Here is a 15,056-nt window from a genome sequence, read left to right on the forward strand (position 1 = left end):
TAGTTCTTCTAGAATAGAAACCATCTCGTTATTATGACCAGTATTTCCGGCATTTTGAGAAGCTATTAGTAATCTTAACCTATCAACAAGTTCATTATAATCATCAAAATATTTATAGTCAATGGGATTTGTATCATAAGACATTAGTGTCATCTTTCCTCCTTTTTTGGTCGCCATTTTTCCTCCTTTTTTGGTCGCCATTTTTCGAGTAAGTACACCAGTTATAAGGGAAGATGGAATTGAACCAGATCTAGGACGTGTATAAACATGTAATTGTGGTTTAACGATAAAAAGCCATTTGTCTTTTATATCACTGGAAAATTTGCGAACTGGTAGGTCCTCCTTATTTTCTCTTCTATATGCATTGGTTCGCTTTATAATATCTATATAATTAGTAAGATCTTGTTTTGTATACGAAACGGGATTCTTCAAAAATAGCAACTCATAAAGTCCGACAGTACCTCGATAATTAACTTTTTTTATCTTTAAATTAGCTCCATGAAACTCAACGTCTGAATCTCCAATATAAAATTTATCCTCAATAGGATTATGAAAAATTCCTAATATATGATCGTACTTGTTGGAAGTATCCCGCACAAGTCCCTCGATAAACTCTCGAGGAAGTGGAGATGTAAATTGTTCGAAATATTCACGAAGAACATTTGGGTTGTTGATTGTTTGATAAAATTGAGATAGAGTATCGTCTATAAATTGATCCTCTCGAGTTCTATCTGGTAACTCTCCACTTTCATTTCTTGTTTCGTATGTTGTTTCGTTTCCGATAAACTGAGTGGGTTCTAGTTGAGTGCTATTATATTCTGGAGGTGATACAAATGACAATTGTCCGAAAGTCGAAGGACTTTTTTTAATAGGACTTATTTTATCAGATAAGTTAAGATATTGTTTTTTAGATATATCTTCTGGTTTAATAAATGGATTTTTTATTGATTTCTCGCCCAATGCTGTTACTAATTCCTGGATAGGTTTAGTAAGGGGTGCGTAGGATTTTTCCAATTCCACTTGCGATTTGTCGTCACCACTTTTTAAAAGTCTAAATTTACGCTTAATGGTTCGACGTGATTTTACGAGTTGTTTTCCCAGTTGATCGTTCATGATGTAATAAACTTTAAAATACTGTTAGGGCTTTATATAGCAATCAAACCCTTTTCTATATCTACCGCAAGAAACATCACAATCTTTATCGATTACAAGAAATCCAAATTTTTTATCCCAACATGAAGATGTCATATCTTTAAACTGTTGCCAAGTCATATGGATATTGGCGTGTTCTAAATATATGTGTTTTAAATTGGTAGTATCTTGTGGAAAAATTATTAAAAGATTGGCGTTATCGCGAATTAGCTGTTTTGGAATTACCGAGTATGTCTGACAAAGATAAAAACAATCTGTATGTTTATGCCGACCAAAACTAAAATAACTACGTATAATGTTTTGATCACAAGAAGCGACGTCGTCAAATATAATAACTGAGTTGTTTTTAATATTTTCCGGATGTGGTATATCTTCAGCGTTGCTGTACTCTTGATATCCAATTTCTAGCAATGGTTCAAGTACTGATCGTAGATACTGATATTTTGCTTGTTGTAATGATTTGGAATACAGGTAGACATTTTCAAATTTTAATCCGTTAGGATGCTCCAGTAATGCTAATAGCACGTTAGTTTTTCCCGACCCACTCGGACCTACAATAAGTGCTCTTTTCGAATCTCCTCCAAAGATGGGACCATGTTTTCCTACAGTAGGTATAGTTCCTAAATCATAGTTAGGTACGGGCAGGGATACTTTTTGTCGTTCGATCTTCATGACTTACAATGAAGGTATAAAAGGTGTGCGAGTATATATAAAGAATCACATACTCATGAAAACTGTCAGAGCTTCACGAAAACGCACAGGAAAAGGTCTGATAAATAGCTTGATTAACAAGCTACCTTTTGAACTTCATATTCCAGGCGGCTATTCTTATTGCGGACGTTAGTATTACTTTTTATCTATTTAGATTAAAACGATTTCTAACTTTGTTGTTATTTTAGCTGGAACCAAATTAAAAGAACGACTCGCACGAAGAGATCCTGGGATTAATCCTTTGGACGAAGCGTGCAATATAGCCTACTCCTTAAACAAAGACATTGGTGATCGTCACAGAGCTGATCAAATTTTGGAACATAAAGCGTGGGAAAGGGTAAAGTCCAGGGACGCTAAGTTAGGGGAAAAGGTCGCTGCTTATTTCGTAACTAACGTAATGAAAGGCAAACGCAAACTTGGAATGGGTCTCAAAAAAAGATCTAAAAAACGAGTTATTCGTGCACCAAAAAAAGGTGGATTTCTTCCACTACTCTTACCAATATTGGGAGCACTCGCTGGTTTGGGTGGGGGAGTTGCGGGCATCGTAAAAAATGCAAATGATATCAAGGCAAGCCGTGAACAACTTGAAGAACAACGTAGGCACAATATGGCAATGGAACAAAATCAAAAGACAGGCTCCGGGTATTACTTAAAGCCATATAAGGGCTACGGAATGAAGAAAGTAGTAACAAAGAAACGATCAAAGGGAGGTAAGGGTTTTTACCTAAAACCTTTTTTAAAAAACTCCCGGTAAGGTTACCTGACAAAATTATGACCAATGTTGATCTTCTCAAATATGTAAAAAAGCTTGAAATTCCTAATTTTTGTGGAATATATATGCGTGATTCATTGCCGAAAAAAATAAATGAATATGAATCAGCTATTATTAACCTTGACAAACAATCTGGAAAAGGTACACATTGGACCGCTTATACGAAAAATAAAGATTTAATTACGTACTTTGACAGCTATGGTAACTTAGCTCCTCCTATAGAGCTTGTTAAATATTTTCAAAGTAACGGTAGGGTAAACATCAAATATAATTATGAATCAGTACAACCCTTTAACTCTTACCACTGCGGACAGTATTGTCTGAAATTCTTATATAATCAGTAGTATTAAAAAGTTTCATTTTATCATCAACCTTTATTGTGAAATGTCGTGTACATTTACGTTAAGCGGTGCATCTTCAATTTTAAGTGCACAATTTAATCCACCCATATATTTAGAGGAAAATTCGGAATATGAAATAGGATTATCAAATTTTGAAACATTTAATACTATCCCTAATGTAGACAAAACTAATAACATGCTCGTTTGGGGTGCCAAGAATAAATTTAAATATAAAATTCCCACAGGAGCTTACGAAATGAACGACCTTATAAAAATAATTAAAAATAAGTTTATTGAAGGTAATGAAACAATAATTCATATTACTGGAGATCCCATAACTTCACTAATTTCCTTGAAAAGTAACGATTGGATTGATTTTAGTGTAGATAATTCAATAGGATCTTTACTGGGATTTCCAAAAATAAAACTTGAACCTAACAAAGAACATACATCTTCAGTTCCAGTTAATATCTTGAAAGTAAACACAATTCTCTTGGATTGCAATATAGCCACTGGTTCTTTTTTAAATTCCGATCCTGTTCATATTATTCACGAGTTCTTTCCGACCGTTCCGAGTGGCTATAAAATAGTTGAACAACCTGTTACTATATTGTATTTTCCCGTTAGTGTTAAAACTATTAACAACATAACTGTCCGAGTTTTGGATCAAACAGGTGAATTGATCAATTTTCGAGGTGAAACAATTACCGTACGTCTACATTTGCGGAAAATTCAATAGCAAATATGGTATTGCATTTTTACAAAACTGCTGCTTTTCCGAAACATTTACAAAACTATAAAAGACGACAACGCAACAAAAAACATTACAGTTCTTCGACAGCGCGGCCCAAACTGCTAACCGTACGCAATCGTAACTTTTTGAAAGCGCTTGGTTTTCACGTTCTTATTTAATAATGGATTTATTAAGTGTTACCGATGAGCCCTTTAGTGATACATCAATCGAAAACTGCCAATTTCATATTTATCAACCGTACAATTCAGCATCTCCTAACTACCATGATGAGGTCAGAATAATAATAACAGATTTTGACGCCCTTACTGCTCCCAGTAATAGCTATATTTACATTGAAGGTCAATTACTGACCGACAAAAATCAAGTCCCAACAAAATTCAAATTTATTAATAACGCTATTGCCTACTTGTTTCGAGAAATTCGATATGAATTAAACGGGGTAAATGTAGATTCCGTACGAAATCTGGGCTTAGTTTCTACTATTAAAAATTATTTGTCATTAAACGATAATACATCTAAACTTTTAATTAACGCAGGGTGGTGTCCAAATGAAAAAGACCGCATTCTAACTGATGACAAAGGAAATTTTAATTTATTTATTCCGCTCAGACTTTGGTTGGGAATATTTGAAGATTTTACAAAAATTATTATGGGAATGAGACAAGAATTGGTACTGATTCGAGATAAAGATGACATAGACGCAGTATTATCAACAGATGAGACAGAACATCCAAAGATAAAGCTGTTAAAGCTATCATGGCATGTTCCTCACGTTACTCCTTCGATTTCTCAACAGATTATATTAAATAAAATCCTCAATAGTAATAATGAGCTACCCATTAAATTTAGAAGCTGGGAGCTAATCGAATACCCTGCTTTACCAAATTCCACGAGACATACGTGGCCTGTCAAAACATCTACTAAATTAGAAAGCCCGAGGCATGTTATTATTGCATTACAAGACGGAAGAAAAGGAAATTTGTTAAAGGACCTGAGTCAATTTGATCATTGTAACCTGAGAAATATTCGTGTTTTTCTAAATTCTAACAGATATCCGTACAATGATCTGGAGCTAGATTTTGACAGTAACCGCTTTGCTACTTTATATGAAATGTTTGCAAATTTTCAAGAATCTTATTATCATCTAACAAGTAATCAACCATTATTAACTCCACAAGAATTTAAGGAAAAAGCACCCATAGTACATATCGATTGCTCTCGTCAGCCTGAAGTTCTTCAAAGTGGATCTGTTACTCTGAGAATTGAATTTGAAACTACTAAGCCAATAGGTACTAATATCTCAGCGTACTGTCTCATTTTACATGAGAAAGAATTTTATTACAACCCGCTAACAAAGATTGTAAGACAAGTATAATCATTTTTCTCAATTATCGAAAGTCACTAACAGACTTTTAGAGACAAGACAAGTATAAACTTTTTTTTTTATTTTTCGAAAGTCACCAACAGACATACAGACTTTACAAACAAACATACATACATTTTTCCTTTTTCTTTTCTGATTGAAATTTTTTTAATGAATTCATACACAAATAATAATAAGTTATTCCCAAATTTACGACATCGTCTGTTATTTTAATTTTGTTAAATTAGTCTCTTTTAAAGAACGATTGCGTAAGCAGCATCTCCAAAAATTGAAAATTCTTAAACAAGACCTACAAATATATCTCAATTACAAAACAACTATACGTCAGTTACGACAACTTCAAATATGCGAGTAGTCGTTGACGTTCAGGGCTTTACAATAGGTAAGAAAAAGTTTTTTCCTAAGGAATTGGCCATATACGATGGAAAACAAGCAGCCCATTATATTTTTCGACCTCCTTTTGCAAAAAAACTATTAGACTTGGAGGATTTCCGAAAAGCCAATTGGTTATCGAGCAACTACCATTTTTTACAATGGGAAAACGGTTTCACACCAATGTTTCAGTTTTCCAATATTTTACATTTTCACACAAAAAACGCTTCAGTCGTAATGGTTAAAGGAAAAGAAAAAGCTGAATACATTAGGACCTACTTGAAAGATAAAGTATATGAATTGGAAGAAACTCCTAGTCTCCAAATGTCTTTGCCGAAATGTATGGGACATACCAACAATTTATGTATGTGTGCTTTAACTAATGTATATTATTTGTTCGATACGTTTGTTATGCAATAAATTAATGAAAAAAAAATAACATGTTTTATTTATTTCCCCACCCTTTCTGTATCATATAAAGGCAAATATTTTTTATAAATTTTATTAGTATTCACGATGTGTGATAAAGAAAGAGGTTACGATATAGCTGGCTTTTATCACAATGATTTTAACACAACTAGTTTAACTAATTTCTATTATAGATTATCTACGTTTAAAAACTGGAAAGGACTGATATCGGCCATTGAGTTGGCTGCATATGGCTTTTATTTTTTACAACTACAAGATATTGTAAAATGTTTTCATTGTAATGTAGAAATTTATAGATGGATGTCAAATGATGACATTTATAAGGAACATATAAAATTCAGTCCTAATTGTACGTTTGCATCGAATATACACAATCTTTTCCATAAAAACAACAGAACGGAAACTAGTGACAACAAAATAAATCAAAAAAAACGTGGTGAAAAAAACAATAAAAATAACAAAACGGAAACTAGTGACAGCAAAACAATCGAGAAACGTGAAAAAAATAAAATGGACTATAAGTGCATTTTTCTAAATGTATTAATCATTTTGATCCATTCAAGCATAATTTTTACACTCAACTCTCTATATAAATAGAAGAAAATAGATAATTTTTTTTAGTGATATGGAAAATGTTGGATGTACAATATATACTTTTAACTGCAGTCATAAACAATACGCTATTTCTTTCTCACCCGTTTAATACTCAAGAAGTCTGGATCTGTTTTGACCACGGAAATCATTATGAAACCTGCTCTAACTGGACAAAAATGACTATATACGTTCCAAATATTTCACTAACTCTGAACGCAACAATACCACAAGATAGTATAAACTTTAAACTTAGATTTTTAAAGCAACATGGAAAAATAGTTGAGACTTTGTGGACCAAAATCATAAATTGCGAATCTGGGACAAATCAGCAGTGTACTAGTTTGATATTGTATTATATCGCAGTTTGCCTAACAATAATGATTGCAGGAATTATATTTAATTTATGGAGGAGAATGCGGGAAAAGTCACAACAATTGGAAATAAAACAAGGTCGATGTGCGAAATAAATTAGAAAAAGTTGAATCTCAAGTAGAGCTGTAGCAGTATTCATTTTGGCAATATTTGTTTATTTATTTTATATAAAATGTATATTTTATTAAAATTAAATAGAACTTTATGTTTTTTATTTATTTCGGACTAAAAATACTATTTTTTTCTTTTATTTCTTTGTTTTAGAAATAAGACAGTAATTTGCAACGAAACATGAGAACATAAAACAGTAATAAAATACCTACAAATTTCTAAATGCAAATTTTGTTTATCAGTGTAAATTATAGTAATTACATAATATATAAAAAATGATTTTACTTACCAGATTAGTTGTTCTTTTCTTTTGTGGTTTAAAGACAAAATAAAATGATTTTTTTTTTATTTGTGTACCTATTTATATACAGTTAAGGATGTTAATATGAATGTGATTTGCATACGAATGACTTAGAATTATTATACAATATAATTAAATATTTAAAAATTTATCGACATAATGTTCTTATAATATTATGCAGATTAAAATGTCATCTTTTTCAACATTTGTTTATGGACTTGTTTCCCCAATAAACAAGTCAATTTATAATGACTTTCTTTGTTAATACTCTTAAAGGTTAATATTCTTAATAATAATTTATTCAAAAATTATTGATCTAATCAAATAATGCAAATATTTATTTTTGCAATATTTAATGAATAATAAATTAATGGACTTGTTTCTCTCCGGTTTCAAGTAAAAATTCTTAATAACATTTTTGTTAAAGCAGGTACGTATTTGGATATTTAGTAAATATTTAATCACAACTAAATTATATTATTGGTTTTGTTTAATACCAGGTAAATTCTTAACAATAATTTATACAAAATTATTGGTCTGGACATTTTAAAGCAAATATGTACTTGTATAGTAAATATTTAATCACAACTAAATATTATTATTAGTAGTATATACAACAGCCTACTTTTCATCAATAAAACAATTCTTTTCGAACCTAAAGTGTATGATTCTAAGAAAACTAGTATACTGATATACATACATACATTTTAAAACAATAAAAATAATTAGAATTATATTTCTGTTTTTATTTTTTTATACATACACACACACACATACATACATACATACACACACATACATACATACATACATACATACACCCAGAACGGTCGGGTATATCATTCGTGATTCAAAACCCACATAATATTCAGAAATTTGGTCTAAACCTACTGCCAAGCCCAGAATAACACCCACAGGACCTTTTAGATACTCCAAGAACTACTAATACTCCCCTATAACAATCATGATCCACAGTCCCCCCATTAAAACCAAACATTATGATTTCATAGCCCCCCATTAACTTCCCAACGCTGATCCACAAACCCCCTTCAGACTACACGATCAAGGATTTTTTGCCTGTACCACGCTATTTCGCTGTATTCTTGATCCTAAAATCCCCCTTAGCTATCTACTTTGGGCATTGTAATTGCTTCTGTAATGAAAGTCTTCATCAGACAGAATGTCTTCTTTAATTTTTAATACTCCCATTCCAGAAGCTTGTAACGTTAGGTGGATTAAGGGCTAAAATTAAAAAAAAAATGAATCAATAATAAATGAATATTTCTTACCACTGTACCTTTTTATGAATCAGGCATAGTTTCATAACAATACAATGTAGGTTTAGTGTCCTTGTGATCTTCTAAGGATCTTTCACAGAAACAAAAAAATTTCTTACAATCAAAACATGGTATTGTTCCATACAATTTGTTTTCCCAGAAGATTATAGGTAGAGTTTGAGGTATTATGATTTTTTCCGTCTTAAATCTTAAGTTTACAAATCGTTTTTGGTCTTTAAAAACTGTCTCCTATTTATTTAATTGAGACTGAAATAAAGAGCAGCTTTATGTCAAAAGTAAAGCATATTTTATTCAATGAATACCTACCACCTTAGCTTCACTGTTAGTTTTAGGTGGCTGTAGATTAATTAAAAAACGATTTACAAAATTTTATAAAATATTAATAAATTATTTATCATTGAAACCCCATGGGAGAGTATCAGTGTATAAATAATTTACTATTCTCTTATCATCGTAAGGACTGAGGGCTACCTTTGTTTGAGACATTGTATAAACCTCATGTTTTTTGGAAATTATTGAATTTTGGGAAATTTCTACTATTACTTTATTAAATAAACTTGTATAATAATCATCATACGACAGTTCCTTTAATGCAGATTTTTTTTATTCCTTTAGCTTTTTTAATTTCTGCAGGCTGATTTAAAATTTTCATAGCGTACATTTTCGAACGTAGTTCTATAAAATGTGTCATCAATTCCCCTTGGTTCTCATCTTTCATGAGACCTAAGACTTCTTTATTCTTTAATGGAATATTATATACATTATTCTCTTTGTAGTCTGATGTGTCAAATTTGTCAATATCTTCTTTAATATGATTATATATGTCGTCAACAAAAAACTGATATATTAAACTATCTGTATCGGTGTATAATAATTTTGCTTGATCTTTAAATTTTTTTATCACATAATTATAATGAAAATCATATAAAATAGTTTTGGAAATATCTAAAATACACATCCCTATATATATCGGTTTATTAAAATTGACTTTTTGTTTTGTCATTTCAATTATTACAGTACTTTCATCGAAAATAGTACAACTATGAAAATTAGGTTGTGAGATATAGAAATTTGCTCCATATCTTCCATTATATCTGTTTACAATTTTTATTTCTCTATGTTTTCTGACATTTTCAATACTTTTTCCGTAAGAGGCGTTTATAAAAAGTTTAAATAAATTTTTTTCAAATTCATTTTTGCTTTCCTTTCGCAAGCCAATGTTTAGATCAATATATTTTTTTAACCAAGGGGATTGTTTAAATTTTAAACATCGATGAATTTTTATTATTTTCAAACCCAAATTAACAATCTGTTTCAGATATATATAATGAATATCATATTTCTTTTTATCGTACAATGTGGTTAATAATTTGGGAATTGTTGAATTAGAAGATGGTGGGATCATGTGTTCAGGACACATAACACCCCCCTCCAATATATACCGAACCCACCTATCTCTACTACTTGAAAATATATAAAATGATACACTTGTATTTTTTGTGAATTAAAATGGTGTTAGAAAACGAATACCAAGCAATGGATGAAGAAGTTATAAACCCTTTGGATGCCATACTTGAATTAGAAGATAGTGACAATGTCTCCACGGATGAAAGTTTTGTTTTTTCGGTATCTACGGAAAATCTATCAGATTTGGAAGAAATTGAAGTGATAGATACTGATTCCGCCGAAGTGGACAACAAAATTATGCAAGTGGATGAGATCAATAATGTACGCTTTTTGGCATACGAATGTAGAGAAACAGTTTGTTTAACCCAACATTATTATATTATACACAATCAAAGTCTGTGTCCATCGTGTTTTTTTGAAACTCTTAGGGGAGTACCAACATATATTCACACGAATCATATAACGGAACATTCTAGTGGAACTGCGGATAATCTGAGTGCACGTATTTGTGCGACTTGTAATAAAAATTTATACATTTACTGCTTATCAAAATACTGCATTGTTTGCAAATCTATAACAATAAATACACCATTTTAAAAACTTTGTGTCTTTTTTTAGGCTCTTTTATATATAATATTTATCTTTTATTAGTTTTCATAAATACAGCGGTGGGAATATGTTATTTACCTGCTAGTAAAAAAATTAGCACTTTTGTATTGAATTTTAAAAAAATGAATTATATATTTTTGAATTGGTTATTTTTTTTTCAAATTAGTAATATATGAGAATATATTGTTTTGACAAAATTTCTGTAGATGGGGTTTACTACCCTTATTTAAAATGATTAGGTAAACATTTTTTTTTCAAGTTTTGACTACACCTGTATTTGCGAAATAAGAATCCAAAATTTTTTTTCTTAGTTTTAATAAATAAAGCGGCAAATAATTTTTTAAATTTATTTAATTTATTTTTTGGTATAATAAACTTAACTCCGTCAATGGTTAAAAGTGAACTTGAAACGAAAATACCAAAGAGGTACCTGGCGCTGCCTTTTCGGCGTGCAGTTAACTAAGGTATGTGGGTCAAACGCGGTCAGTTTGTGTGTGTATACTAGCTTAGTGAAATGTTTAATGCGGCCGCGATCCGACAAAGATATTATTTTGAATATACTAGTTAAGAATATAGACGCTTAAAGTGTTTATGTTATTTGATATTAGCTTGGTGCAATGTTTGTGTTTAAGGTGTGTGATTTATTTTGGATTACATATTTTTAAAAAGGTATGTTTTTTTTCTTATCTATTAAACATCGCAAAAAAGAAAGTATAATATTTTGCTTTTAGAGGAAATAATCATTACTTTTAAATAAATAAACGAATATGAAATTATATATAATATGTTAGGTGTGTGATTATTTATTTTGGAATACATATTTTTAAGAAAGTATGTTTTTTTTTCTTATCTATTATACATCGCAAAAAGAAAGTATAATATTTTGCTTTTAGAGGTAATAGTCATTATTTTAAATAAATAAACCAACATGAAATTATATATATATATATATATATATATATATATATATATATATATATATATATATATATATATATATATATATATAGGTACCTATATATAAAATTTTGTACTGATTTTTACTTACGTATTTTGGAAATGAAATAAAAAACCAAAAAATGTTATAAAATTTTTTATTTTAGTACAATAATCCTTAGAAACTGTCAGTATTAATATTTTAAAAATAAAAGTAAAACTTTGTATTTTTAGAATATTTTGTTTGACTATATAAAATTAATAGTATTAATTTATTAATTTTATATAATTTAACATTCGACAAACACTTTAGAACAAGATATAACAATTAAAAATGAAATTATATTCCAATAGCACAAGTTTGAATTTTTTTTAAACTATTTTATAGTGAACTTCATGGCTATCCAAAAATGATTGTTTTTCACTAACAAAGTTTTTAATAAGCACATTATATTCTTCATCCTAGCTTTGCACACTAGATTGCTTGCATTGAACACAATTTGTCACCCCGAAACAGATTATATTATGATTTTATGGAATTTTTACACTTTTAAACATTTAGGCACTTTTATTTTTTTAGAATATGTTTATGTAATATTAAAGTGATATACAAAATATTATTCCACTGGTTTGCATGTGTAAATAGACGTTAGAATTTGATTACAGATTGCAATGTTCTTGTTGACACTAGTTAAGCTCTGTAGAGCTCTATCGCGTTTCCTTTCATACACACTGATTTTTTTAATTAATACTTGTCTGTGAACTTCATGGCTTTCCAAGAAACGCTTATTTTCACTAACAAAGTTTTTAAGAAGCACATTATATTCCTCATCCTGGCTTTGCACATTTTTGTCGATTGTATCAAAATTAGTCGTCGTGTTAAGGTCTATTTTATCTGCATTATTTTGACCAGGCAATACACATTCTTCCATGCTTTCATCAAAGTCCCCTTCTTGAATGATATTTTCTATTTTTTTTTCTTCTAAACAGGTATCACCTTCATCTTCGCTTTCCGATGAAATGTTTTCATATTTGCTCTCGTTTGGAGTCGAAGATATTGTGACATGCTCTTCGAATTTTTTATATTTCATAGGTTGGTGATGACGGATGTCCCCCTCAATTAACTCCAGAGAAGAGTTTAAGACTTCTGCAAACATCTTTCCTTTTGGTGACTTTTTAAAGTGCGAAATAATCTTCGCGCTGGATTTTAAACTTTCTGGAACCGGCAACTTTACTTTCATTTTTATAATATTAATACCGACACTTTCTAAGGATTATTTTACTAAATTAATCTGCAGTACTCGGCTTTTTATAACTTTTTGAAAAAGTGGAAAGGGCAGACCAATCTAAAAGTATTAAAATTCCTCCCTTTTAGCACATTTTTTAGCGAAAACTCTAGATTTAATCACTTAATAGCATATGACCACACCATATATTGTTACAACCCTAATGTGCTAGTTACCCTATATGGATTTCAATTAAATTTTAATGGCCTTTTAATTATAATTAAGAGTTTTCTCATATTCTATAACACTTGTTATTTAGCAATTCACATATGTGTTGGCAACTTATCGTGGATCTAAATTTGCAAAATATTTACCATAATTAGAATAGGGGATCGCTTATACGGGCACCCTGTATTATACATATCTTGTATAGATAAAACTCCAAAACCTCACCCGCAAATATGTGGGTTCTACAATTGCGCTCGAAAAATGTTAATTATATTCACCCCATGTAATTTTTTTTAATACTACATGTACCATGTGTTTGGTTTAAAAACCAGACAATATTTCCGTTTTAGAATTAAGGGTTTTATAACGATGGAATAGCAGATAACACGCTGAATTCATTTCTATTTAATAAATATCATGTGTTATGTATATGTATAAAAAGCAAAATGTTATAAAATGAAGTTGTTTGTATTTTAAACAATTTTATATAATCAACCTATAACGTTCTACGTCTTTTGATGCCATCTCTCCATGCTTCTCTGTCTCTCCACAACTCGTCTCCAGGGTGTTCTTCCATATCCTTGTCTATTCCTTCCTATCAGCTTTTTCTGAGTCTTCTTCTTCTTGTTGTGGAATTCGGGTCTCACGCATTCTTTGAACGTTGAACAGACAAGTTGTTTGGTTTTAATCTCATCAACTATTGTGTGTGTGTGACTTGCATTATTTCTCTTATTCTTTCATTTGTCACTCATTCCAGTTTTGATCTTCCCACAGATCTTTACCAGAAATCCATTTCAGTAGCTTCCAGCATTCGTTTTGTTTTTTCTTTCAATTGCCACACTTCACACCCATATGTAATTATACTTTTAACTACGGTGTTCTATATTTGCTTTTTACCGTTGTTTGTTAAATTGTTAAACAATTTTAAAGGATATTATAAAATTAACATTTTTTGCCTTAACAATCCTTATAAATATTGAAATTACGTCCATAACTGAATATAAATCCAACTGATAACTACATAATGTAATCAACAAACGCCAAAATATCAGTATTGTTTATAGACTACTCTAAACATTTTATTTGTCACAACCCGTAAAATAAAAAGTAAAAACGTCTCCATTTTAGTTTTTATAGACTTTTAAGGTTTCCTTCCCTGAATATTTTGTTTTATTGGCTCCGTCCAGTGTTTCATCATTTATGATTTTTTATACCCGGCTATTTATATTCCTTATATTTACTGATCGTTTCTCCTCCATCTAGGATCAAGTTCTGACGATATTCATATTTGGTTTTTTTATTCTTTTCCATTTCTTCTTATACATATCATATTTATTGATTCAAAATTAATATAATTTCTTTTTTGTTATTTGAGTTAATGGCCTTTTAATGTTACCCAAACGTTTACCCCAATTTAAATAATGTCAAATGAGGGTGCCAGAAATAATTCGTTGTCGTTAATTAAACTATTATCCTTTTCAATTTACTCAATTGGTTAGTCTAATTTGAATATTGTTGGGTGGGATTGTCTGCAATAATTAATGATGTAAAGTATTATAATTTATTTTTTGCTTATTTGGCGCAACTGGCTTTTTATATTTAATGGAGTTAATTAAACTAATCATAATATTCTGCGGGGTGGGTAGATTGACCAGTGCTTAATTGGCAATTGCTAAAGTATTTTTGACCACGATATTGTGTACAATCTTAATTCGCTTCACCCTATTTAAAATCACCCACCCTCATTTTGCATGCAGTAATATCTTATATCACCCCACCCTATTTTAGATTACTCTAGGGTAATTTATAATTAATTATTGTTATAATTAGTCATTTTGACCACGAAATTGTGTACAATCTTAATTGGTTAATTCGCTCCACCCTATTTTAAGTAACCCTATTAAATGTTGTCTAGACCGGCCTCGGTTCATTGACCCCCTCCTCATTTTGCTCATACTAATACACACTACTTGGATCTTTTAGCAATCAATGCCAGCTGCTCAGTTAGCAGAAATCCAACTATTAGACTACAAGATCTTAACTTGTGGACTAAAATCAT

The 15,056-nt window shown here is 30.3% G+C and overlaps 2 protein-coding genes across 2 annotated transcripts in view; one reads left to right on the top strand and one right to left on the bottom strand.

Moving 5' to 3' along the window:
• LOC140450093 (uncharacterized) overlaps nucleotides 1-15,056 on the bottom strand; it is a 141,509-nt gene that overhangs the window by 26,335 nt on the left and 100,118 nt on the right. The window lies entirely within an intron of this gene.
• LOC140450792 (uncharacterized) lies at nucleotides 3,891-5,105 on the top strand. The gene has a single exon (XM_072544465.1). The coding sequence runs from the start codon at nucleotides 3,891-3,893 to the stop codon at nucleotides 5,103-5,105; it is 1,215 nt and encodes a 404-aa protein (XP_072400566.1).

The sequence above is a fragment of the Diabrotica undecimpunctata genome, chromosome 9 (genome assembly GCF_040954645.1).
Source record: "Diabrotica undecimpunctata isolate CICGRU chromosome 9, icDiaUnde3, whole genome shotgun sequence".
NCBI classification, from domain to species: domain Eukaryota; kingdom Metazoa; phylum Arthropoda; class Insecta; order Coleoptera; family Chrysomelidae; genus Diabrotica; species Diabrotica undecimpunctata.

Excerpts from the sequence above, each read along its gene's own strand:
- LOC140450792 (XM_072544465.1), top strand. The coding sequence starts at position 3,891 with ATGGATTTATTAAGTGTTACCGATGAGCCCTTTAGTGATACATCAATC.